General features: G+C 46.0%; 1 protein-coding gene across 22 annotated transcripts in view; it reads right to left on the bottom strand.

Moving 5' to 3' along the window:
• The window catches only part of CELF2 (CUGBP Elav-like family member 2), a 515,803-nt gene that overhangs the window by 118,259 nt on the left and 369,824 nt on the right, over positions 1-27,720 (bottom strand). For all 22 annotated transcript variants that reach the window (XM_033161679.1, XM_033161682.1, XM_033161683.1 and 19 more), the window contains one exon: positions 15,539-15,621. In XM_033161679.1, coding sequence (XP_033017570.1) covers positions 15,539-15,621 — 83 coding nt within the window. The remainder of the gene's footprint in view (positions 1-15,538; positions 15,622-27,720) is intronic.

Genomic DNA, 27,720 nt, shown 5'->3' with positions numbered 1-27,720 from the left:
GGGCCAAACTTGGCCCACCAGGCATCCCTGTTTGGCCTGTGAGACTGTTTTGGAGACGCCATCGTCCACCCATCAAACACACTCCCAACTCCCCATCAGGAAGGAAGCAGGTGAAGGGGGGAAGGGAAGCAGTTTCCATTCAATGGGTCTCTGAAATTTAAAAGAGCTGTGTGGGGTGGCCTGCAAAACCCTTTAGAAGCTGCTTTGTGCGACTTCTTTAAAGTTCTGAAAGGGGAGGGATATGAAGCAGAAAAAAGAGGGACGCAGGTGGCGCTGTGGTCTAAAACCACTGAGCCAAGGGATTGCCGATCGGAAGGTCGGCGGTTCAGATCCCCGTGACGGGGTGAGCTCCCGTTGCTCGGTCCCAGCTCCTGCCAACCTAGCAGTTCAAAAGCATGTCAAAGTGCAAGTAGATAAATAGGTACCACTCCGGCGGGAAGGTAAATGGCGTTTCCGTGCGCTGCTCTGGTTTTGCCAGAAGCGGCTTAGTCATGCTGGCCACATGACCCGGAAAAACTGTCTGCAGACAAATGTCGGCTTCCTCAGCCAGTAAAGCGAGATGAGCGCCGCAACCCCGGAGTCGTTCGTGACTGGACTTAACTGTAAGGGGTCCTTTACTTTTACCTTTAGGGAGGGAGAAGTGTTTCCTTCACCATCACAAGGCACAAAGCTGTTCCCAATGGGATTTCAAACACTGTGCTTTGAAGTCCCAGCAACAGGGGCTGTAAAGTGCAGCATCGCCTGACACCGCTATAGCATAGCTGTAAACTTTTCCCTTTTCTTGCAAGGAATCCTATTCGGAATAAGGGAATTTCCTTTAAAAAAGGGGGAAAGTTGACAGCTTTGGCTATAGGTGGCCCCGCCATCTATATGAATTGACCCACCAGCCAGAAAAGTGTTCCCACCCCTGCCTTAGTATAGGCATTTTTGTACTCATGTATTATTATTTTTACACAGGAACAGCATTATAAATCATGAAGTGTAAATTTTGAGGGATGGCTGTGCTTTGTTTTGCCAGTTGATTAAGAAAGTGTGAATTATGTTCACCTTTAAATGCCAGCTGAATCAAATTTCTCCCACATCCCTTTCTGGAAACTTTCAGTGTCATAGCTTTAAATCCAAACAGACTCCCTATACAGTGTATGTACACTCCCAATAAACTGCTTGCCATCACATTTTCAAACTTTCTTCGGGGACATAGAATCATAAGAGTTGGAAGGGACCCCAAGGGTCATCCAGTCCAACCCCCTGCGATGACAGGAATCTTTTGCCCAACGTGCGGCTCGAACCCACAACCCTGAGATTAAGAGTCTCATGCTCTACCAACTGAGCTATCCCAGGAACGAGGGATAGAAGCTTACCGTTTCTTTAAAAGAAAACCTCAAGACTCTTTGGTTTCCATCAAGAACATACAAGACACGTTGCAGTGTTCTAGGACCTACAAGTGCCCACGCCTGATAGGGGTCAAATGCGACTTGCTGCAATCGAAGAAGCACAATTTTGCACAGGTTTTTTTTAGGAGTCGGAGCCGAGGCACACATCTTAGACACATCGGAGAGAACAAGGAAGCTGAATTTAATTACCCCCAAACAGAATTTAAAGCAGGAGTTTGGGATTAACACCTCTGCCCTTTCAGAAAGCACCAGGGGATCTTAAACAAGTACTAACAAATGAACACGAACAAGACTCTATTCCTCATCCAGCGTATGGCACCTCCGGCAGCACAGCACTCCTTCAACACCATGCTGCGGCGCTGGTTCATTGCCGATGCACATGGCATTGTGCCAGCTCCCGACTTGCTCACGCTACGGCTGGCAGCAATCTGGCTTGCCCTCGTAAACCGCCTGTCCAAGTAGCAATTAGACTTTGCTTCCGCGGACCCAAGAATTATTCAGCCTAAAGCAGCAAAGCTACAGACCGCTTAGAACAGACCTTCAGGAGGGGAAAGGGTAGAGGCGGTGGCGGTGAAACAGTCTGCACCAAACAGCCAGGGCCGGCCCTGCTATTAGGAAAGAGTGACGTGTGACCTCCTCCAATGGCAGATGCTGAGGAGCAATGGCAGCACACACACACCCCTGAGCTTCCTGGGTGTGCCACCTTCTGTTGGGAAGACAGAGCTGTATGTGCACCATGCAGCCTGCCCTGAATAGCCTGCTGCCATCAGGTGTGGGAGAGGGTGCTATCCTATGGCCAGTATTGAAGTAAAAATAATCTGCTAGTCCAGTTGGCTCCTGCTTGTGGGCCCCTACCTTGTCCTTCATCTCAGGCAGCAAAATACCCTGAGCTGGAATTATAAACATCACTTTCCCATTGCGTAGCTGCTTAATGACACAGCAGTCTACTTGACCTAAGAACTGGCCACTTGATGGTAGCCCAAGTCATCCTTGGCAATGCTAGAGTGGAGACATGCTTTATATCAGGGTAAGCAAGTGAGGAGGAATTGAAGAACCTTTTAATGAGGGTGAAAGAGGAAAGCGCAAAATATGGTCTGAAGCTCAACATCAAAAAAACTAAGATCATGGCCACTGGTCCCATCACCTCCTGGCAAATAGAAGGGGAAGAAATGGAGGCAGTGAGAGATTTCACTTTCTTGGGTTCCATGATCACTGCAGATGGTGACAGCAGTCACGAAATTAGAAGACGCCTGCTTCTTGGGAGAAAAGCAATGACAAACCTAGACAGCATCTTAAAAAGCAAAGACATCACCTTGCCAACAAAGGTCCGTATAGTTAAAGCTATGGTTTTCCCAGTAGTAATGTACGGAAGTGAGAGCTGGACCATCAAGAAGGCTGATCGCCGAAGAATTGATGCTTTTGAATTATGGTGCTGGAGGAGACTCTTGAGAGTCCCATGGACTGCAAGAAGATCAAACCTATCCATTCTCAAGGAAATCGGCCCTGAGTGCTCACTAGAAGGACAGATCCTGAAGTTGAGGCTCCAGTACTTTGGCCACCTCATGAGAAGAGAAGACTCCCTGGAAAAGACCCTGATGTTGGGAAAGATGGAGGGCACAAGGAGAAGGGGACGACAAAGGATGAGATGGTTGGACAGTATTCTCGAAGCTACTAACATGAGTTTGGCCAAACTGCGGGAGGCAGTGAATGATAGGCGTGCCTGGCGTGCTCTGGTCCATGGGGTCACGAAGAGTCGGACACGACTGAACGACTGAACAACAACAACAACAAGCAATCTGGCACCCTCCAAAGGTTGTTGGGCTACAACTGCCATCATCTCTGGCCATTGGCCATGCTGGCTGGGGCTGATGGGGATAGAAGAAGAAGAAGAAGAAGAAGAAGAAGAAGAAGAAGAAGAAGAAGGGGGGAGTTTGGATTTGATATCCCGCTTTTCACTACCCGAAGGAGTCTCAAAGCGGCTAACATTCTCCTTTCCCTTCTTCCCCCACAACAAACACTCTGTGAGGTGAGTGGGGCTGTGAGACTTCAAAGAAGTGTGACTAGCCTAAGGTCACCCACCAGCTGCATGTGGAGGTGCAGAGACGCAAACCCGGTTCACCAGATTACGAGTCTACCGCTCTTAACCACTACACCACACTGTCTCTCAACAATGTCTGGAATGCACCATGTCGGCTACATCAGCTATACTGGGTGAAGGTTCCCCAAGCAGCATTTGTCACATATTGTTAATGTGTGTGTTTGTGTGTGTGTGTGCTCGTGCACATGTGGGCCATGATTAGGAGAGAATCAGCAAGCAGGAGAAGTCCCCCTCCTGTAGATTCTGTCCTGCAATGCCTCGTTTCCAGCCATTTTGTCTGCGTTTGCCCTAGACAGGTTATAATCCCTGCTAGGGAGGGAAATGACTTGGGAGGAGATATTGTGGGGATAACTGAAGCTAGCCTTCACCAAGATGTTGTCCAGATGTTTTTGACAGTTTGTTAGACAGCTGTGCCGGATGAAGCCGATGGGAGTGGTAGTCCAAAATGCACCAGGTTGGTGAATTTACATTTATCTACACGCCCATCTGCAAATGCTCTATGCTGCTCCAGCCTTAGCAGTGCCTGGTAATCATGTCTGGATGTTTACCGAGATAACATGCTCTTCTGCCCCGACTTTCCTCAGGTTTTCACAGAAACAGATGCCAGATATGTAACTAGAATATAGATAATAAACTCCAGAAAGGTCTAGACTTTGAGGCTTCTGTAGGTCAGGGTCTTGTGGAAGCATTTAAGATCCCTCAGAATCCCAATTGGATAAGGACTGAAGTGGATGGGCAGGTGGTTATGGGAGCTGGATGCTATTTCAGACATCCTAAATGCTGATTTGTACTTCTGACATGTGAGTAAATAGCCCTGTCTGAACTATTTCTAAACTGAATTCTGAGAACTCGATGATGAATTGCGTCTGCTGATGTATTCCCCGATAACCCTCCCCTACAGCTCAGCCAAGTTCTGGGTCAAGCAACATCTTCTGGCATTGAAATCAGATATTTTGTCTTATGCCGGTGTAGAGGGAGGTCAGGGATGCAGTGTAAGTAAGGTCGCCGGATCAAAACCCAAACAATAAAATATTCTCTCTCACCCCCCTCCGCATCCCTGTGTCTCGCATCAAGACCTTGCAGCTCGGAAGCATCAGTTTATGTGGCATATAAACACACTTGTAAAAGATTTTTATGAGATGTTTATGGTTCCCAGCTGCTATCGCCACCCTTCGTGCCTCTCATCATTAAATCCTTCTCCAAAACGGCATTGGCAGCCCAGTATAGGTTTTTTTTCCCCACACCCTAATTTGCGGCCAGCATCATTAAAGGAGGTTAATGCCAGCCGTGAGCAGTTCCCGTTTGACGCCTCCATTTCCGAGGCCTGCAACATTGTTTACCATTTGCCTTCCTAATCTCATTGATGTTGCAAAGGCATCCGAGGCGTCGGCGTCAGGGGTGGCTGTGTCTCACAAACACCCGCTCATTAGCCAGGCCAGTTTTAATAGCATGTGTCGTGATGCTAATGAGGCTGCTGGAAAAGTTCTGTGCTTTCCACTTTCGGGTGTCAGCAAAGTGGCTGACACCAGCCCAGTGGGCAGAGACACATTTGAGGACATTTACCCATCGCTGGCTCGCTTTGGCTAAATGCAACCACAGACCAAGGTCGGGCTTTTAAACATCCCAGACCCTCTTTGAGGTGGCACTGTGTGCTTTCATGACCTTCTTGTGGGACGCATCTGGCTATTACCATTGGATCAGACAGATACTGTGGAAATACTGTGGGATTCCTCCAAATCCTCACGACCTTCATGACCTGTTGGAGCAGGTTACTCCAACGGTTACCCCAACAAGATACTTATTCCAGCCCCCCCCCAGGGGCTCTCCCCACATGTTATGTACTGAGCTGAATCCTAGAACAATAGGGTCCAGAATGCAGCAGTCTGATTGGTCTGCGGGAGCCACCCAATCCAGCTCCAGGTGGAAGTGAATCAGCGACCTGATTGGCCTGCAAGAGCAGCCAATCGGGCTCCTGGAGGAAGTGAATCCGCAACCTGACTGGCCTACAGGAGTAGTTCGGAATTAGCCAATCACGTGGGGCCCATTGTGTAAATAATGTATATATAGCAGACGTTTTGGGGAAAGACTCATTCCTTGCTACTGTATGAGCTGAATAAAGAGCATGAAATTCACACTTGACTCCGAGTATATTTCACCACATCTGCTGGACGTGTGCCCCAGAAGGAGCACGACATATCCCTCCCCAAGGTACTGCCTTCTTCTAACACCCGTTAACACCCAGGGCATACCATGTCAACATCAGAGACCACTGAGGGTTTCCACTTTGCACCCACGTTCCCCCCCCCCAGTTGACCATACAATGTGTCATGGATATTAGCCTGTTTCTAGGTAAACTGTGGGCTGTCAGTTTATGGTGAAGCAATCTCAGCCACACGCCTGGATAATCTGCAATAATCGGGAACAATCAGACCATAACACATTGCCTTCTAAGTTATTTAAAATAGATGTTAATAAGCTCTCGCATTCTGACCAAGGGCCTCCACGAAACAGCTCAGGGTGGTGTTGTGGTCCTCGTCACATGAGATGGACTTTTTTTTTGGAACCTCGAGATTATATTTGCTTGAAACTGTTTTTAATGTTGTGTTTTTTAAATTGCCATGACCCGTCCTGAGACAGTGGGGGTGAAGGGCAAGTAATGAATCAAATTTATTATTGTTATTGTTATTAAATCAGTTTGCAGCTGTGATGTTCAGAGCCACTCCAGGCAAGCAGAAGGCATGGTCAGGGTTCAAGGACGCATTCCAGTGAGGCAAAATGCTTTGGGTGCAAATCAGGGTCAGGGATGGGTGCAGCCCGTGGAGAGGTCAAAGGGCAAAATAGAGAGTCCTAGAGGCCCATACATGGCCACTGGGATTGAGGCTTCCACACCCCTGTGTTATGCAGAAGTGCTAAGCCCCTTAATGTCACAACCCATCTTTTCAATGCTGGCGACGTCCTTGGCTTTCATATTGCCCCTTGCCGAGATCATTTTGGTTTGCAGTGAGCATATGGAGAAGCGACAGCTGTCTGTCCCCGGGGAACTCATCCTTTCATTCAGTAGGCCAGTGAGCATAATTCCAGGTCCAGTTTCAGGGTAACCTTTGAGAGATGTCGTTTATGGTATTCGGAGAACAGACATCCCCATAAAATAGGTGTGTTTTTCGTCGCATTCACACTGTGCGTTTTGGGCTGAGTGGTTTTGGAAGGGAATTTGTGAAGTGGCATCTCCTGGGTTACCTTGGGCCAGGCACAAGCTCTCAGCTAACCTACTATGTTTTGGGGAGTGAGGAAGTCAGCTCTGCTGTTCGACTCTGCTATTATTTTTGGGACTGGACAACATTTAGCTTGGTAAAGCTACGTTTGATGAAGAAGCTTCCAGAAAACCAAAGAATTCCAATTTTACCTTCTGAATATCACTAAGTAATATTACTGCAAGTACTTGACAGTCATTATTTAAAATTATTTCTGTTATTTACACAATTTTTACCTACCAAGCAAAATTAAATTATATTTAATCTTTTGAATTCCCAAGTCAAGTTACAACTTTTTAGCACCCTCTCGTTTTGGAGATTCGAAAGTTGCAAATTTCAAAACGCCCTACTGGCCCGTGGACACCTGTCCCAAAGACTTACCTTGACAGCAGCATAGGTTGGGATGACAAAATGAGATGACTCGCTTTAGGGCAGTGGTGGCAAACCTATGGCACGCGGAGCCCTCACTGCTGGCACGTGCACCATCGGCCCATCCGTGCAACGTCAGGACTGAGTGTCTGGGCCAGCGCTGCCGCTTCCGCAGCGACTTTGCGAGCCCTCTGAGTGAAAAGGCGGCTTGGGGGGCTGCCGTGCGCGATCGGCAGCTGCCCCTAAGCCGCCTGTTCACCCGGCGGGCTTGCAAAGTTTGGGCACTTTGTGATAAATAAGTGGTTTTTGGTTTACAGTTTGGGCACTCGGTCTCTAAAAGGTTCACCACCACTGCTTTAGGGTGTCTGGATCTTTGCAGAACACAGATTAGGATGGGAGCCCAATGTGTCCCTTCTGGCTTCCCTAATGGGTCCTTGGGGTTCTGCCCACTCCACACCCCTCATTGGCCCTGCTCTGCACGGCACAAGCATGGTGCACACCGTGTGTGCATGACACCAGCATGTCATGTGGTGTGCTGAGATCATGTCACGCAGCGCTGGCCCCCTCAATCACAGGGGCAAGGCTGTGCACTTGTCCCTAACCCTGGGGCAAATGGGATAACTGTGTTGCCCTCACATCCTAACCAGCGATCTGGGAGTCTGCCGAAACAAGCCATCAGTTGCGTGTCACCTGCAGCTCACACTATCATCAAAAGTCAGCCACCAATGGTATCCCGGGGATCATGTAAATCAGCCTTAATTTCCCCTTTGATGCAAGGAAAGAAAGATCAAGGCTTTAGAATTTGGCACTCTTTTCCTTCTTTAAAGTTTTGTCAGCCGGTTCGCTCAGTCAACATCTGGACAACCCGCAAAGGTGATGAATTCCTTTAATATCTCTCCATGAATCAGCTGCTCCAAGCACAACTATTTTAGCTGAATTCTCCCTCCAGGAGCTTTAAAAACTCACACACATACAAAAAACTTCCTTGTACCAAGCACAGTATTCTAGGGGCCATATTCACCAATGCCCCATTACAGGAGGGCTGTAAAAATGATATACGAGGATGTGTTTTTATAGGGCAGACAATCATAATGCAATGCTAGCATGAGCAAGGAGGATGCAATGACCAAGAAGGCACAGAAGCTGTGAAGAGAAGATAACTGAAGGATTTATAGGGAATAAGGTACAGTACAGGCAAAGTCTGCTCAGAAATAGAATTTGAAGTAAAGCACTGAACATGGTTACAACCAGCCTGGAGCTGGGAACCTGTTTAGCACCAACAGAACCCAGTGCAAGAGACCCATAGCAGTGCAGTTATTATTACACTACTAATATACTTCATGTGAATGTGGTAGACACACCGACATCCTAAACAGCTTGGGACCCAAGAACCTCAGAGTGCTTTTTCTGGTACTGCCCTATCCAACTATTAAGATCTGATGGGAATGACCTGCTTGTTATTCTGACCTTAGCTTCCGATGGCTGGGTGACAGGGCATTCCTGGTGGTGGCTCCCCAGTTATGGAACTCCTTCCCAAGTAGCATGTGGTTGTACCCCACAATGACCTTAAAATAACCTTTTTGTTTACTCAGGCCTTTGGAATGTCTGGCAACACCGGTCCTTTGTATACATTGTTATGATGTTGTCAACATTACTTTAAAAAAACATGGTTGTGCTGTACCTTTAGCTGCTTATACTCCCATTGGGAAGAAGGGTGAAATGTAAGTATAAGAGAACAAATCCGTAAATATCAACTCTACTATGAAGGGTAACGAAATTAAAAGACGCTTGCCACTTGAGAGGAAAGCAATGACAAACCTAGACAGCATCTTAAAAAGCAGAGACAACACCTTGCCGACAAAGATCCGTAAAGTTAAAGCTATGGTTTTCCCAGTAGTAATGTATGGAAGTGAGAGCTGGACCATAAAGAAGACTGATCGCCGAAGAATTGATGCTTTTGAATTATGGTGCTAGAGGAGACTCTTGAGAGTCCCATGGACTGCAAAAAGATCAAACTTATCCATCCTTAAAGAAATCAGCCTTGAGTGCTCACTGGAAGGGCAGATCCTAAAGTTGAGGCTCCAGTACTTTGGCCACCTCATGAGAAGAGAAGACTCCCTGGAAAAGCCCCTAATGTTGGGAAAGATGGAGGGCACAAGGAGAAGGGGATGACAGAGGACGAGATGGTTGGACAGTGTTCTCGAAGTGACTGGCATGAGTTTGGCCAAACTGTGGGAGGCAGTGGAGGATAGGGGTGCCTGGCATGCTCTGGTCCATGGGGTCATGAAGAGTCGGACACGACTGAACGACAGAACAACAACAACAACATGAAGGGTAGCCCTCCTGCAGTAGCAAGGGGATATTATTTCGACTTCATCAAGTCTTGCAATTTTCCCAAAGGAGATAGATGTCTATCAACTTGTTCCTTCCCCCCCCCCCATTGTTGGAGTCTTTATCCAGCAATTGACTTGCTCCTCAGCTATCATTGATACATAGAAGAGCTGAATTTCTATGCATCCGCCCACAGGCACCTTGCTAAAAAGAGTAAAATAACTGGCACATGAAATTGCAGTCGTGTGTGCGTGTGTAATTTTGATATGATGGATCAAAGATCTGTATTATGTATGTGTTGCTAATCTTGTACAACTCTCCTATTTTCCAGTTCCACAGATGCCCAAAAGCAGGTGTTTCATTGGGCCCTACTGTCACGAGGCTTGAGTTGGCTGTGCAATGTGAAAATACCTTTGCCATTTTGGGGCGCATGTTTTCCATTTGTGGGTGTCCATCCCTGTTCCTTCATCTTGCTAACCAGAGTCTAGTATCTGCACTGCTGTGTGTATAACATATATCAGGTTTCCAACGGACGTTGAATAATTTTGCTATGCCCCATGTTTCCCATTTACACACAATCCATTTACAGCACATAACTTTCTCCCAAAGAATCCCGGGAACGGTAGTTTGTGCTGGGAACTGTAGCTCTGGGAGGGATAAACTACAGCTTCCCGAAATTCTCCGGGGAATATATTTTGCATTACAGTAAATGGATTGTGTTCATGCATCCACAGACTATTCTGAACAGATGCTTCCCTGAAATCAATTGCTATCCTAAGTTATTGTAAAATCCATTTAAAAGAAAGAAAGAAAAGAAAAGAAACCACCAGTATTTTCTTTTGTTAACAAAATTGGTGCTTCTCTGTGTTAGGAATGGGGGGGGGGGTTTACAGGTGGAACGAGATTAAAATACAACCACCTTTGTTATGTATTGAAGTTCTCACCCTAGGCCACTAGGGGTGTTGTGCATATAGTTTCACTCTGCCTACCGTGGCTGCAGTTCTCACTCAGGTCCGCACATGCAAATGAAGGATTGAGAGTGCCGCTCACGGATTGGGTAGCTAGAGAGAGAGTTGTTACTGTTGCATATTAAAAAGGTAAAGGGACGTGTCCGACTCTGGGGTTGCGGCGCTCATCTTGCTCTATAGGCCGAGGGAGTCGGTGTTTGTCCGCAGACAGCTTCCGGGTCATGTGGCCAGCATGACAAAGCCGCTTCTGGCGAACCAGAGCAGCGCACGGAAATGCCGTTTACCTTCCCGCCGGAGCGGTCCCTATTTATCTACTTGCACTTTGACGTGCTTTCGAACTGCTAGGTTGGCAGGAGCTGGGACCGAGCAACGGGAGCTCACCCCGTGGCGGGGATTCGAACCGCCCACCTTCTGATCGGCAAGCCCTAGGCTCTGTGGTTTAACCCACAGCGCCACCTGGGTCCCTCATGTAACATGGTTAACATGTAACATGGTTAACATGTAACATGTAACATGGATGCATGCTACTGAGTACTATATAAGCAGGCTGGCTCAGCCCTTCAGTTCAGTTCTGTTCCAAAAGCTGCTTGGAGAATCACTGTGTCATCTGCTATGTCCACCAACTATTTAATAACCATGCTCATAGATGACATCTGGAAGAAAGCAACTATTAATATTTTACAAGACATTAAGTTTCTGCCTGCTCCTTTTTTGCTGTTAAAGTTTTAAGAGCGTTCTGAACACTATATTTCTCAGTTATTACACCCTTAATTAAGCGGACACACACAAGGAATCCTCTAATGAAAATGGCTCTAGAAGGCCTGCTGATGTATAGAGGACCCAAAACCAGAGCAAGGAATCACCCGAGTTACTCTGGCAGAGGACGACCCGGTGCTAAAGCAATGCGGAATTTAACTGAGGATTAAACTTGGTTATTGGCACTATAAGCCCATAAAGCTAGGGCAGTAGCAGCCATTATCATGTTACATTTACTTAACATTAACCGCCCCAATGATTCCCAACGGAGCTTTTGAAAGCCAGTCAATCTGATAGGAAATAAAAAAAGGTGCTGTATTATCCAAGATATCATCTTGCACATTGTATCCAAGGCAATACCCAATATATTTTATTTTACTGGGCCAATTTACGTTAATGGAACTTTGAACTTCCAGGCATTGCAGAGTTTTAGGGGCCCAGAGAATTGGCCGAGAATGTTGAATCTCAAAAGGTCTGGCAAAGGACAAGGGACTGGATCGGTGCCTGGAAAAAGAGACCGTTGAGCCTGAGCTTCCTTTTGTTGAAACAAAATAGGAAATTCTTTCCAGTAGCACCTTAGAGACCAACTGAGTTTGTTCTTGCATGCACACGAAAGCTCATACCAAGAACAAACTCAGTTGGTCTCTAAGGTGCTACTGGAAAGAATTTCCTATTTTGTTTCGACTATGGCAGACCAACACAGCTACCCACCTGTAACTGTTCCTTTTGTTGATTTATTTATATTTATTCCAGGTATTGAAATGCCACTTAATATTCAAAATCTCCAAGCAGCGTACATCAATTTATTTTTAATGAAAAAAATATATATGCAAAGAACCAAATTCACCATGACGACAACTATATCTTAACCTCGATGGGTAAGAATGATTTGTTCTTATTGCAAATAAATAAATAAATAAAAATATTTATTATTTATTATATGAATAAGTACTGAATAATAATCGTCTTATTTTCCACGCTTCCTTTTAAAAGCTCAGACCCAGTGCCCCCCCCTTTCCAAGCACTAATCCAATTGCACCTTCTTAGTTTCACAACTTCTTAGATTATTATAAATCACTTCGGGGTGTGTCACGGGAAGTGATTTGTAAATGAAAATAAGTATAATTATAATAATACCAGCAATAATATTCACTTTTGTCCAAAAACTCTGCAGTGCTTGAAGGGTCAATGTTCCATTGGTGTAATTTGTTTCCAGTAAAATAAAATACCAGATTTTAACAAAAATAAAACTATAATATTAATATTAATATTAATTTGAATTCATTTGATTGCTGCCTAGGCTATAAAAGGGAGTAAAAAATGGAGTGATATGTGCGGGGAGATTGAAATAAGCAAACAAATACTTCTAAATTAACCAGAAGTCAGCAAAGATGGTCGGAGTCTGCAGAGAGCTTTGCCTCCTGCCTCCTAATTTCATACCCTTTAGAAGACCCGATTCACAGGTTCCCATGTGGCCACTGAGTTGTCCATTGTCCATTGGCCATCAGGTGTCAGGATGGGAGAACGAAGCTTGGGTTCAGAGCTCTCACCCCTTCAGAACAAGGGGGCACACCTGTACGGCGTCCCAGCTGTCTGTTAGCAACATCTCTCATCCTGACCCCTGATTTAGGACCAATCATTCCAACTGCATACTGATATGGTTGATCCAAGGTGGGCTGTGTGGCGGAATAATGCCTGCTGATGATTCAGGTTCATCAGGGGTTAACCTATCACTCCCATTTTAGGTAGGTGTTCCCTGGGAGGCGGAGCTAGTTGGCATTCTAAAAGGAGGGGGAACAACCGTTAAAAGGCAGTTGGGGGTTTGGCAGTTGGGGGTGGAGGATTAGAGAGAGAAAATGGGAGGTTAGGCTTTGGGGAATGGGAGGAAAGGTCATTACCATTGCTAAAGGGATGCAGGAAATATTATAACAAAGCTGAATTACATGAGAAGAAGATTTGTACCAGTAATAACCCGAGACATCCATGTTTTCAAGTTACCTAATAAAGTTAAATGTGCTTAAACGTTCGTTGACTCTGGCAGTGTATCAGTACCTTAAGAGGTGTGACTAAGAGGAGAGAACAAAGCTTTCCTGGAGAAGAGGAAACTGTTTGCTTATTCTCCTGTCATACAGAGGGCTGGACAGTGAAGCCAAGTGTGCCACTTATTTGCCTAAAGGGAAGGCAAACTGCAGTAGTTGGGAACCCTGGTAGGGAGATCCCATAGGTGGCAAAAGGGTTTTCAAACGTAGAGCCCTGAGGTACCCCAGAGACAACTCCCATATGAACACTGAATGATTCATCCTAGTTGTCAGTGAAACTTAGGGAGAGTCACTGTTGCAGAAGTATTGAAGGGGAGGGAATAGGATCCCTCACAGGCTGTTTTTGTTTAGCCACACGGAGAATCTGCTCGCATCCCAGTCTGGAGGGGCAATCTGCACCCAATCTGTTGCCTTAGCCGCTTGCGGTACACAGCCTTTGTAGGCCCTTTCTGGAAGTTTCGAAAAGGGAAGTACAGCAAAATGCACCATTAACTTCGTATTAATTTCACAACGCGCACATGCACACCCGAAAAGACAATTTCCTTAAAATAGTGGTGCTGCAACTTTAAATTACAGAACCGGCTCGGTGTTTAATGAGAGATTTAGCACAGCAGGGTTTCTGTTAAATTAAGTTGTGCCTTCACATCACAGTGGGGAAACAGGTGTATATTGGTTTAGAATTATGGAAATGTTGACTAATTCCAAGGCTTGTAATCAAACAGCTAGGCACCCAAGCAATATTTTCTTCCAAGAGGTGGCATTAATCATGCATGCCTAGCAATGTTGTCTTCATGTCCACCAAAAAAAAAAAGAGCACTGAAACTCAAAAGGAACAAACAAGGTGCCAATGCATTTGTGTTGAGGAGAGGGGCGGGCGGTTTTTCTGCTAGAGGAGCACAAAAAAATCAAAGCTGCAGATGCCCACTTCCTCTGAAATGGAGAATGCGGCAGAGAGAATAATACTACAAAACTAATTGGGCCAGCAAGGCCTTACTGGATTTTAACTCTCTGCCAGCCCTGAACTGAGAGGTTCCCCCCCCCATGAACACACAAACACACAAGTTCAGCATATTCCACTAACACACCCTCCAAGTGCCCCTATTTTCCAGGGACAGCCCTAGATTTACAGAAACCGTCCTAGTTTCTGATTTGATCCCAGAACATCCCACTTTTCCTTAGCGCAGTGGCGTAGCGAGGGCGGGGCATAGGGGGCGGGGCACCCCGGGTTTCAGGGGAGGGGGTGACACTTGGGCCGGCCCTGCCCCGCCCCGCCCCGCCGGCGGGCCCCGAGCAAGCCGCGGAGCGAGGCAGCCTTGCCCCGCAGCCTGCTTGCAAACCTGCTCGGCATCCTGCGAGCAAGCCGCGGAGCGAGGCAGCGCCACCCCCCGGCCGGTCCGGGGCCCACCCACCAGCGGCCCGGCAACGGAGTGGGCATGCGCCGGATTTGGCGCATGCTCACTCCATCCTGACATTGCGTTATGATGATTATGGTGTACAACTGATGAGAACCCCAAATTAACAATTTCAACTTTGGGGTTTTCATCAGCTGTACGCCATAATCATCACAATTATAACAAATAAAGGCTTGACATATCTCGCTTTGCATGTCATGAGTCTATCTCATATATTAAACTCCAGTAGCTAATAAAAACAATTGCTTACATAAATGGACTTTTCCATGATATTCTAATTTTTCGAGTCTCACCTGTATGTACAGTGCAGAGCTAACAAGTTCATGTCTGTATCAAACGTCGGCAGAATCCGGGAATGGCCCCTTCCGGTTCTGACCCCAACAAAAGAGTTTCGGTATACGAGAACCCCGCCTTCTGTCCTTTCGTTTCACCCCTCGACGCCTTTGGGGCGACGGAAATTGCGTGCCTCCATCGCCCCTTGGGCTAGGGGAGTGCAGGGTCTCTGCAGCATCCTCAGAGCCTCGACCCTCCATCCCCTGAAACCCATGCCCCTCCCTGCTGGAAGCCTCGCTGCTCCCTCTGCCGCCAGAGGAGGTGCTGCTGGCCAGGTGGGGCCGGGGCTCTCTGTAGCATCCCGAGAGCCCTGCCACCACCTTGCACTGCGCCGGGGACAGTTCCCTGACAATTACGAACGGTTTCCAACCATATTAACAAGATCATGATTGGGCTGCCCAATGGGCACAGTTTGCAGACATTTAGCCATCAGCTTATTACCCTCCTGTGAAAGTCGGGGGCATTTGGGGGCTGCCGAGAGCCTTTAAGTAGCACCTTCTCCAAGCAAAGTTATTTGTTTCACTTCCACCTTCCCTCCCGCCAACTTGCTTCCGGCTCCAAAAGTGAAAGGAAGTAAATGTACTCACCCCAGGTAAGGTTTTAATATTGTGCAGTGCATTCTGTGCTTCAAGCGCAGCTTTTCTTGTATAAAACGTTACGAAACAACAACCTACAGAGAGAAATTGGAAAGCTTTCAGATATTACCGGGAATGGATTGCTCAGCTACAATAGAAAAACAGAGAGAGCGATTCGGGGCTCGGGGTGCAGAGATGAATGAGAAACATGAATATACGAGGGCTGGAAAGGTGACTTCTAAGGAGTCAACATGAGTGGCATGAATCACAGGAACGCTTTATTGTTTAAAAAGTCAGGGAGACAAATATTAAAAATCACCCCCTCTCACTTCACACAAGCTACCCACGAAGCACACCTACAGCTTCAGCAAACTCTTTCTGCTCGGAAATTACGTTAACCAAAAGTTCAGTCAGCATCACGATGTAAACAGTGGGGTATGCTTGTTTTGTGGGCTGTTGCCACATGCTCCAAGTGCAGATTGATTTTGAAATTTTCAACAGCCAAAGGTAAGTTTCTTCCTGCCCTAAAAGCCATCGATGGATTCCTCTGGCAAGCTGAGCCACAGAAAACAAGTTCACTACATTTATCCCCGATGAGGATCTCACACCTTCCTGTCAACACAAAATAAATAAATAAATAAAAATCCTTCCAGTAGCACCTTAGAGACCAACTAAGTTTGTTCTTGGTATGAGCTTTCGTGTGCATGCACACTTCTTCAGATACTGTCAACGTTCAAGAAGGTGCCATGAAGCTGAGAATTGGGACAAGTTTGCGAGCTCATATGAAGCCTCATCTGTGATGGGGATACCCCTTCATGAAGCCCGTGAGAGCTGCTGCCAGTCAGTGTAGAAAGTATTGAGACCAACAGTTTTTCTTGGTTTAAGGCAACTCCCTATGTTCCTAACAGACAGTGGGATCTGCAGGGAAGAATTGATGCCCAGGGGAAGGGTTAAATGCCCCCATGCCTGCTTGAAACACATCACAGATAACCCTCAGTTTTCCTTGTAACGTGTTGTCCCATCTTATGGAGACACGGGTGGTGCTGTGGTCTAAACCACTGAGCCTCTTGGGTTGGCGGTTGGCGGTTTGAATCCCCACGACAGAGTGAGCTCCCATTGCTGTATCCCAGCTCCTGCCAACCTAGCAGTTTGAAAGCATGCCAGTGCAAGTAGATAAATAGGTACCACTGCAGCGAGAAGGTAAACGGTGTTTCCATGCGCTCTGGTTTCCATCACAGACAGTGTTCCGTTGCACCAGTAGTGGTTTAGTCATGCTGGCCACATGACCGGGAAAGCTGTCTGTGGACAAAAGCCGGCTCCCTCAGCCTGAAAGCGAGATGAGCGCCACAACCCCATAGTCGCCTTCAACTGCACTGAACTATCTAGGGATCCTTTACCTAGTCCCATCTTTATCTCACAGCTACCTTTCCAACAGTAACAGATTCCCATGAGAAGTGGCGGACTCTCCTTCTCTGGAGGTTTTCAAGTACAGGTTGAATGGCCACCTGCCATGTACGCTCTACTTGAGATTCCTGCATTGCAGGGGGTTGGACTAGATGACCCCCAGGTCCCCTTCCAACTCTACAATTTTATGATTCTACCTTTCCTGTAGGCTCAGCCATTGCCTCTGCCGTGCTGGAACCAATGGACCGTTTTCTCTCTCCTGCAATTTACCCAGGAAAGGTTTGCAATAAAGAAAGCAGCTACCGACAGCGTCTTCCTAATGCAAAACAGCAACAGCCATGTTTCTGCCACTATAATACACGGGAAAGCATCATAGCGCCCTGGAAACGAGCTGAGCGCTGGCATTGCAGTTGTGCTGAACAGGGAACGTTGTCGAGGAGCTGTCAGGAAGAAGGTCTCTAAGTAACGGATGCAAACGGACTCACCCTTAAATTTTCACAGTTGACAAGAGAGACCATTTGGCAATTATTTCAGCCCTTTAAGAATCATTATCGGCATCAGTAAAGGATAATTAAATCAGTCAAAGATTGTACCTTCTGAATGGGGGCTTGGTATCTCCCTCCCTCCCTCCCTCCCTCTCTCTCTGTGTCTCCTAAGAGCCCTCTCCTTCTCGACTGTCCTTCTCTCTTCAATATCAATCTTTGCCATTTCACACGAATGGCAAATTTATACTGATGGGGGTACATGTGAGAAGACTCTTGGCACCAGATTCTAAATATTGTTTCTGAAGGTTCAGATAACTATTTAACCATATCCTGGGGAGTGTCAGCTTCTTACACACACGTGTGTGTATATATACAGTGCTACTTTTCTAGAAAAAGAGGTGCTGGAACTCACCAAAAACACCTCCTTTGTTCTCTTAAAATGACAATGGCGCTCACCATTGGTTTCAGCGAGTTCTGGCTGAAAAAAGCCCCTTTATATATAAAAAAAAATACAGGCACACACCCTGTGCATGCAAACCTTTGTTTATGGTGTGATTATAACAATGATAATGGGGCTCAGGAATTTTAATTGTAAAGTATTGGAAAAATGAAATTACACCTACAAAATCAGAATGGATAGTTAAACTGTTAGAATATCTGCAAATGGCAAAAATGACCGGAGGCGGGGGGAATAAGAGGGTATTTGACACAAAAAAGTAAACCAAGAATGGATTATATTCCAGGAATATCTGAAAAATTACAGTGACAGCAAAAACCTCCTGGCAGATCTTGAACGAGTCTTGCAACGAGTCAAGTGACCTCGCTTCTTGCAGCTCGGCTTGTAATAATATCACAACAAATATATGTAAATTTAATGTTTCTATTTAATCTCTCTTTTTTCATTTTATTTCTTTTTCTAAAAGACGTTTAGGAAAATAATATAATAATATGATACTGTGTAAAATATAACAAGTGTAATTTAGTTTTTTTGAGAACAATCAGAAGTCTATTTTAGGTCTTTTTAAAAATTTCTTTCCAGTAGCACCTTAGAGACCAACTGAATTTGTTCTTGGTATGAGTTTTCGTGTGCTGTGTATCTGTTGGTCTCTAAGGTGCTACTGGAAAGAATTTTCTATTTTGTTTCGACTATGGCAGACCAACATGGCTACCCACCTGTAACTAAAAATTTCTTGTATTTTTTAATTTTTTGCTGTATGGGATGGGATATAAATTGTAATATAGTATATTGTTGTATTATTTTGTGAAATATGTTTAATAAAGATTAAAAAATTAAATAATTTAAATTAACTCAAGCAATACCACATACCCAAGCAGATGCCCCAGTTCCGTTTCCTAACCAAATCAACCACCACGACTATGATGGAAGGTTATAAAAAAACAGTATCTCGGAGAGTGGAAAATTCATAAATGAGCTATACTATAAATATGAATGGCTAAATATAGCTCATCTATTTATAGGGATAGGCAAATGTCACTTTCAAATGTGTTTACTTGCAAGTCTGTTCTGTCCTGATTCCATAATAGTATGCATTTCTAAAATAATAATAAAATAAAAATTCACGTGGAAGGCAGGATTTAACCATATATTTGAATACATGTTTTTATAAAAATGTATTTTCTCTGAAAACACACTGTTTAAAACTATTTTTTGATGCATTGTGAGCTTGGGGCTGTGTCAGAATATTCAGCCAGCTGAAAACTAGGTGGATTGGTAAGATCTAGGCTGCACATTTATTCTAGGAGGTGCAGATGAGGTCACCCTGTACTGGAATACACGGAGATTTGAATTCCTCCATACCTCTGATAAAAAGCTGTACTTCACAAACACCCACACACATACACACTTGGGAGAGAGCTCTTGGATAATGGGCACCCTTAGTTAATTAAACTATTAAAAGAAGCTTATCTGGGCTTCCTTTTTTAAAAAAAGTGATGTCTGAACTGCCGATAACCTGTTCACTTAAGTCGGCCATGGCTTGAATGTGGCGCAGTGGTTAGGGTGTTGGACTAGAGCCTGGGAGACCAGGGTTCAAATCCCCACCCAGCCATGAAGCTCAATGTGCAACCTTAGGCAGGTCATAGGTCTCTCAGCTTAACCTACCTCACAGGGTTGTTGTGAGGATAAAATGGAGAGAGGGAGTGAATCCGGCGGCCTGGCGCAAAGATCCCTCTGGTGCCCCTCACACTCCGCCGGGCAGGGCCAGGTGCAGCGGGCAGCCGGAGGGCACGGAGGGGCAGGTGGGGACGCTGCCAGCTGTGCTCCACCTCAACCTCCGCCTGCTTGGCCAAAGTGGAGGCGCGGCGCTGCCGTCCAGGGAGCCCTGGCTGCAGCGCCGATGGGAGGCTTGCTGACGGCCTCCCGGCGTCCGCAGCCCGAGAAGATGTGGTTGAGAGCGGTGCTGCCGGCGGGGCTGGAGGGCACAGGTGCCCTCCTCAGGCCGTGGCGCCTTGCGCCAGTAGCCTCAATGGCTAAGATGCCCCTGGGGATAAAAAGAAGAACAACAACAACTGCCATGTTTCCCGATAAGTAAAAAATAATAATTAAAAATAGGAGTCCTTGGGGAATTCAGAAAATCAATTAGAAAGGTTGCAAGGACTCAGGCCAGGACGGCAATAAATCGAGTGTACACTTTGACCATAAAACTAAGAAACGACGGCTGATGAAGAATAAACAAAACAGGGCCTTGTCCCGGAGTTATAAACATTGCAACTGGAATTTGTTTCATACTTTAAACAACAAAAATAGATAAAACCATTGTTTATTGCCGTCCTGGCCTGAGTCCTTGCAACCTTTCTAATTGATTTTATGTTTCCCAATAAGAGCAAGGAACCAGAAACTGAGCTGATCCGCATGTCAAGAGCAGGGAGATCAGAAATGGAGAACAAGTCAGAGCTATGAAGGATTCATGTTTCCAAGAAAAAGTCCCAACTTTCAGCAGGAGAAGGCAAGCTGTGCTCCTCAGCCTCATTTTGTGCACCCCTTGGTCAAATTTCACATAGAGTAGGGGGACCCTGGTCACAGAGAAAAATGATCTTTTTGGGCGGGGGAGGGAGAAAGCAGATGGAACGATAGAAGGAGAGTGGAGGTGGAAGCCCTTTGCAAGAGATCAGTTCAGATCCCTGCTATGCAGGAGGTGAAGAGGAGGTAACAGAGAGAGAAGGGGTAGCAAAGAGGGAGAAATAAGGAGGTGGTCCATCAGCCTCACCCACTCCCTTTTGTTGTTGTCGTTTAGTTGTTTAGTTGTGTACAACTCTTCATGACCTCATGGACCAGAGCACGCCAGGCACTCCTGTCTTCCACTGCCTCCCACAGTTTGGTCAGACTCATGTTGGTAGCTTCAAGAACACTGTCCAACCATCTCGTCCTCTGTCGTCCCCTTCTCCATGTGCCCTCCATCTTTCCCAATATCAGGGTCTTCTCCAGGGAGTCTTCTCTTCTCATGAGGTGGCCAAAGTATTGGAGCCTCAGCTTCAGGATCTGTCCTTCCAGTGAGCACTCAGGGCTGATTTCCTTCAGAGTGGATAGGCTTGAATTTCTTGCAGTCCATGGGCCTCTCAAGAGTCTCCTCCAGCACCCTAATTCAAAAGCATCAATTCTTCGGCGATCAGCCTTCTTGATGGTCCAGCCAAAGATTACCCTTGATGGAATGGGGCCCTTGACAGAAAAAGGAAAGTGCCCATCCCTGGTCTAGGGAAATGCTCCATGCTGTGACCATGAGGTCTCAGCACAGCAGCTGTGCACAGGGCCCTGCGTTACCAGTTTGATCCCTGGCAGTGCATGACAATAACCAAGTGACGAATGATATGAACAAGGTCTAAGGAAAAAGTGGGGGGGGGGATGGCAGGGGAAGTTTTTTAGTGCAACGAGCTCTGTCAAGTTATAAGCATCAGCAGTTGCAAAATTTGCAGTCCAATCTTTCAACACCTGTCATTTTCAGCCCCCCCTGAATGACTTTGGGGCTCTCCGAAGTTGTGAACAACACACACACACACACACATGCGCGCCAAAACCTGCTTCTGGCATTGAAACCTTGACAACACGGGATAGGAGTAACAAGATCTTATCGCTGTGAATCTTCAAAGGCTACTGACAACTTTCAAAAGGAAAGTGTACAGAAGCTGCTTCTTTGCTTCTAGCCTAATAAACTCCTCCAAAAAAAGAAGAAAAAGAAGAAGAAAGGTTCTAATGATTATCTGATGATTGAGCTCTCCCGATTCTTTTAGCAACCCCCCCCCCCCAAAAAAAACCCTAACCAGAATCCTAATCGACAAATTCAATTCAAGATGCATTCGCATTCAGGACAGCAACAGAGTCATCATGTTATGAATTGAAAATTCCTTTAAAGGCTGCCTTTGAATTCTAAGGGGCTGACAGATCAAGGAATGGATGGCCCTGGAAGGGTAAATGAGTGAGGTTCGGCGTGTGTGCGCTCTCTCTCCCCCTGCATTCCTTTCTGTGAATGAAATTCCCCTTCGCATCCACATTTGCAAGCAGAGCAGGTGCTGCCTTCACACAAGCCCGGAATCTCAAGTGAGGGGTGTTGGCAGCTTGTCAAAGTGACTGAATCTGAGCAAGTTCTCAAGTCAAAACAGGGCTTGGGTCCAGATATCATGCACCTTTCCGCACCTCCCGCGCCATTTTAGATGCCACCCTTATGACGGAACGGGGTCGGCATTTATGGGGGGGGGGGAATCTCATGCCACGCAGCTGTTGACACATGAAGACGTTTGCCAAGCACAAGCCATTCGGGACAGCTGCAAAGGGAGCAATCGATGCAACCTCACAGAAAACCGCAAGAAAATCGTCTTGCAGGCTGAAAGCTGAATGTTAGATGCAAAGCAGGGGACCTGGCAGGGGCCCCCACTGCCTTCCCCCAAGACCTCTGCTTTCAATTGCTTAAAAAAAAACAAGGAATTCAGGTATAAAAAGAACAGCCTTTTTCTTCCTTTTACACGGGAGCCACGGAGAGTAATATTTGGGACGTTTAATTTAGGAGCGTGCCCAGGGAAATGGCATCCTGGGGAAACAGCTTTATGAGATAAATTGGGTTGCAATTAGCAGAGACTTGTGCATGGTGTTTAAATTCTAGGACAGTGTTTCTCAAATGGTTGGCCTGGGCCCACAACCTCATAGGCCAGCCTGGCCCCCTAACCATGCAATAATTTTGGGACTGGGCGAATGTCCGCATCAGAAAAGTCCTGCATGCTGAGTAAAGGTTGTCGGAAGACAGAGAGGTTCGTGGGTAGGCAGAAAAGAAGGCAATGGGAAATTAGAGAGCAATCAAAAGATTAGTATTTATTATCATCAGTGCTTTTTTTCCCTGGGGGTACGCAGGGGTACACATACCCCTAAACATTTTGTGAATCTAAGTTTGGCCTCATTGAGGGGCAGTATTTCTATATGAGTAGGAAAATGAGAGTACCCCTAAACATTTTTTTAAAGAAAAAAAGCACTGATTGTCATCATTTTAATTAAACAGAGAATAGAAAGGATGTGAGTATGACAAGAAAGCTATTACAGGAGGAAGAAGGGAATGTAAAAAGAGAGGAAGGAAGAGAGGAAGGAAGGGAGGGAGGAAGGGAGGGAGGGAGTGGAAGTTTTCTCTGGGAGTGGGGAATAAGGTAAAAGTTGAATGTGAAAGGAGAACAGCATACAAAATTACAGAAGATGAATGAAAGTACTTTGAGAGGCATGTGGAGGTGGGAAGGGGAAAATGGCCGAGAAAAGGTTTTCTCCATTTAGAGCCTAGAGATCAGCAATGCTGCTGAACATGGGGAGGTTGAGTCATAATACCTCCGGGGCAAAAATAATAATAATGTATTAACTCAGGGAAGGCTGATCTCTGGAGCTCCTTGCCATGAGGACAACTCTGGGGCAAAGAATGTAACAATTCCCAAGGGAGTATTAGATATCAGTAGAATATGATGTCAGCAATTGCCTGTAATTATGCCAAACAATGCCTCTACCCGCCACTAGGTAGAGTAATTTTCAGCCATCTCAAGTGAGCCTCAGGGGTAGAAAGTTTGAAAACCCCTGCCCTAAAAACAGAGATCCATGTTCAAGCCTGATGGGAAACCACACCTTATGATTTCAAAGCCCTTGTAGATGCTACTAACATACTAAAAGATAAGATACAGTATTAAGAAGGGGACACAGGTTTGCATCAAATTTGCATTGATAATTTATATGTATAGGTGCAAGGTTGGAAATTGTTACTATGAGTTAGACAGTTACATGAGAACCCACTGCATCAGGCCCATGTCTCTTCCACTCCACCATCTTGTTCCTGGTTAATGGCCTAGAAACGAGTGAATCTTGGGAGCTAATAGTTAGGAGATTATTATCTTGTAGCTGGAGGTCTCTTGGGTGCTTTGAAGGAAATAGCCACTAGAGAACATTGGAAGCCGCATTATGCTGAATCAGACATGCATAATTTTATTTGACACCTTTCCACAGTTCAAACCATGCTCTGGTTGCCTTACAACATGGGGGGAAATACAGGACTACAGCATAACAAACAACAACCGATTTGTAAAAATGTTATATGGAAAAATACGAGAGAGACATTGCATTACCTTTGTAAATCAAGAAAATCTTTAGTAAAATATATATTTTTAAAAACCCCAAAAGTAGTCATGAGCAACAAATTAAACATTAAAAAATACAAAACCAAACTGAGTAATTTTCACATGAATCACAACAAAATCTAAAATAAAGATTCAAAAATCCCCCAACACCAGCAACCCCACCCCCCAACAAAAAACAACAATCCTAAACGATACCTCAGCCCTAGAATCTGTTCAGGGTTGTGGAACATGCAGCCCTCCAGATGCCATGGGACTCCCACCAGACCTTGCCAGAATAGTCAGTGGCCAGGGGCAACACGAGTTGGGGTCCAGCAACCTCTGGAGGGCCACAGTTCACTACACCTGAGCTAGACACTGTGCAAAAATGATCCCTTCTAGCTTTCTGGTGCCATGCCCCTTCAAGGTTGGGGATGGGGGAGAAACTCAACTCAGTTCTCATTTACAGTGAAACTTATCAAATTTGCACTTTCTTAAACAATACGAGAACTGAAACACAGCCATCCTTTGAAATTCACACTTATCTGAATTTTGTGGTGCAGCCAATGTTTACAAAAGTGAACGCATTAGGAGAAAGTGCACATTAAAAATGCATATATTAGTGAAAACGGCATGCAAAAATGCATTCTATCGGAAAAAATTGCTTGCAAAAATGTGTTTATTAGGCGAAATTTGCACTAAAACGCTGAAGAAATATTCGTAAGATTTTTTAAAAACCACAAAATTCACATATTGCTGCAGAAATGCGGAGAACCGAATTTAAGATAGGAAAAATGATAAAGTGGGAGGCACTGACATGGACAGATCCTTCCAAATTTGGGACTCACCTTCTACTCAAAGTGCCCTACCTCTTCCTCTTTCCACACTGAGTTGGGAACATAGGAAGCTGCCTTATACTGAGCTGGAGCCTTATCCCACTCAGGTCAGCACTATCTATCCTTGCCTTGCCCTACCTGCAGGTACCTGGGATTGAACCTGAGGCCTTCTGCCTGCAAAGCAGAATCCACTGAGCTATGGCCCTTCCCAATTGTGAGCAAACACTTTCTCCTCTGCACAACAGCAAACAGCAGGGAACCTCCAGTTCATAGGAGCAGACAACTAAATTTGTGGCACAACCCATTTCGCTCTGCATTCTGGTTATGTCTGCATTTCTGTTAATTGGCCAGAACTTGCTGTTTCCTGTCAGCCGTTCGTTGCGCGAGGGAGCGCCTTCAAAGAAGCCTCACTCTGTCATCCTCATACCCTTGCGAATACAAGCGTTCGCTATAAACACCCTCTCTGTCTCGTAAATTGAGGTCTCTTTTCTACCTCCCACCCCCCTTTGACCTAGATTGAATCTGCTGCATTTTCAAGCCTTTTGGGAAAGCGGCTAAGGACTAATACATGCCGGTTCCATGTGCCACAACACTTCCTTATCCATTATTATGTAAATTTTGACTAAAGTGCTACACGTAGATGTGGGGAGGGGGGCAGGACAATATCAAGGACAAAATTGCTGGAATCTGCTTCCCCCCCACCCTTGCTCTCTGTGAAATAAGCCACTTATATTAAAACAATTTTAAATGCCTAATAGCTGTTAAGGTTGGGGGGGGAAGGTATCTGAGGAATTTTAATGTACATTTCTTTTCTCGTACAGGACAATCGCTGCTTTCAGCGGGTTCCTGAACTGTCGAGGCTGAATGCATAATGAATGGGAAGTTTATGGCTGATCAGCTTGTATAGCAAAGCACTGTGGGTTACGGGCGCGGAACGAAAGGGCAAACTCTATCAGATTCACTTCTGCCATGCTGACATTTATCGCGGGCTGGCAAGACCCCCGAGAAACTTGAAGAACACAGAAGCATTCAGAGTGGCCAGCAAAGTTGCCTTGTTATTCCCCCCTCCCTCCCTCCCTCGCCTTCTCCCACCCCCACCAGAACAGGCCTCCATTAGATTTCAAATGCCATAGCTGATAATAAGGAGGGAGAAGAAGAAGCCTAGCTGGTTGCTAGGAGGAAGCTCAGACGCTGAGCCAAAGAGTTGTGGTTCCCAACGGTTTAAATAATCCGCCTTCCATCAGCCCGGCCTCATTAGCATCCTTAGGAGACCATTGGCAGGAGTCCGGATGACCATCAGCCCAAGGCAAAATGTAGCATCCTCATCGACGCCAGCTCATTTGAATGCTTGAGATCTATTGGTCAGAAGGCGGGGCTCCGTTTGCGTCAGGCTGTGCTCTGTACTCAGCTCTTGGCAGCATCCAATAATATTCACATATTTTAAGGGCTCTCAAACGGACCACATTTATTTTCAGTCGCTCCAAAGGGCAGGGGCCTGAAACAATGGGTGCAAATTATCAGGGGGAGGAAGGATTTAGACTAAACATTTGAGGGAAAACCCTCCTGATGGCATGAACCGGTTGGCTATGGAAAAGACTGCCTCAAACAGCAGTGGATTCTCCATTAAGAGATTTTTAAGCAGGCGTGAGATGGCCACCTATCAGGGATGTCGTAGCAGTGGGTTTTCAGCAGGGGCAGGAGGTTGCTTTTGTTGACCTTGGAGGTCCCTTCCAGGTCTATGATTCTGTGAACCACAAAGAACACCACTGAGCATGTGCAGAGTGACGGTCCCTTTCCCACTGCCTAATGGAAGAGAGGGATGGTGTTCCTGGTCACAGGCCAAGAGTGAAGGACCTAAGTAGCATGTGCGATATATTATTACCCAAATAATCATATCATATCAATTTATATGCCATCCTTCATCTGAAGACATCAGGGTGGTGTACAACATTAAAAACATACCATACAGTCATACCTTGGGTTACGGCTGCTTCAGATTGTGCGATTTTGGGTTGCGCACTGCACCGAACCCGGAAGTAATGGAACGGGTTACTTCTGGGTTTTGGCGCTCGCGCATGCGCAGCAACACTTAATTGCGCTTTGCGCATGCGCAGAAACGTCGAATTGCGTCACGTGCGTGCACAGATGCAGCAGCGCAGGTTGCGAACGCGCCTCCCACACAGATCGCGTTTGCAACCCGAGCGTCCACTGCGCATAGCACAATGATAAAATACAATGAAACAATTACAGAACAAATCACAATAACATTCCACTCACATGTAAAAGGCTACAGATTGTTTAATAGCCAAAAGGCCTGGCTAAAGAGGAATGTTTTTGCCTGGCACCTAAAGACATGTAATGATGGCACCAGCCGAACCTCTCTGGGGAGAGCATTCCACAGACGGGGAGCCACCACAGAAAGGGCTCATTCTTGTGTTGTCACCCTCCGAACCTCTCGGGAAGGGGGGACACCGAGAAGGGTCTTGGGTGATAAGTTCAGGATCCAGGTCAGTTCGTATGGGGAGAGGCAGTCCTTAAGGTATTGAAATCCTGAGCCATGTAAGGCTTAATATGTCAGCACCAGCACTTTGAATTGGGCCCAGAAACTATTTGGCGGCCAGTGCAGTCGGGCCAGAATTGGCAACATATGCTCAACTCATCTTGCACCAGTGTGCAACTGGGCCAATTATACACCAGCTGAAGTTTCCAAACCATCTTCAGAGGCAGCCCCATATATAACACAATGCAGTAATCTAGCCTACAGCACCTTTGAATTATGGTGCCAGAGGAGATTCTTGAGAGTCCCATGGACTGCAAGAAGATCAAACCTATCCTTTCTGAAGGAAATCAGCCCTGAGTGCTCACTGGAAGGACAGATCCTGAA

The sequence above is a fragment of the Lacerta agilis genome, chromosome 10, assembly GCF_009819535.1.
Source record: "Lacerta agilis isolate rLacAgi1 chromosome 10, rLacAgi1.pri, whole genome shotgun sequence".
Lineage (NCBI taxonomy): Eukaryota > Metazoa > Chordata > Lepidosauria > Squamata > Lacertidae > Lacerta > Lacerta agilis.
This window is presented reverse-complemented; position numbering and strand designations above follow the sequence as displayed.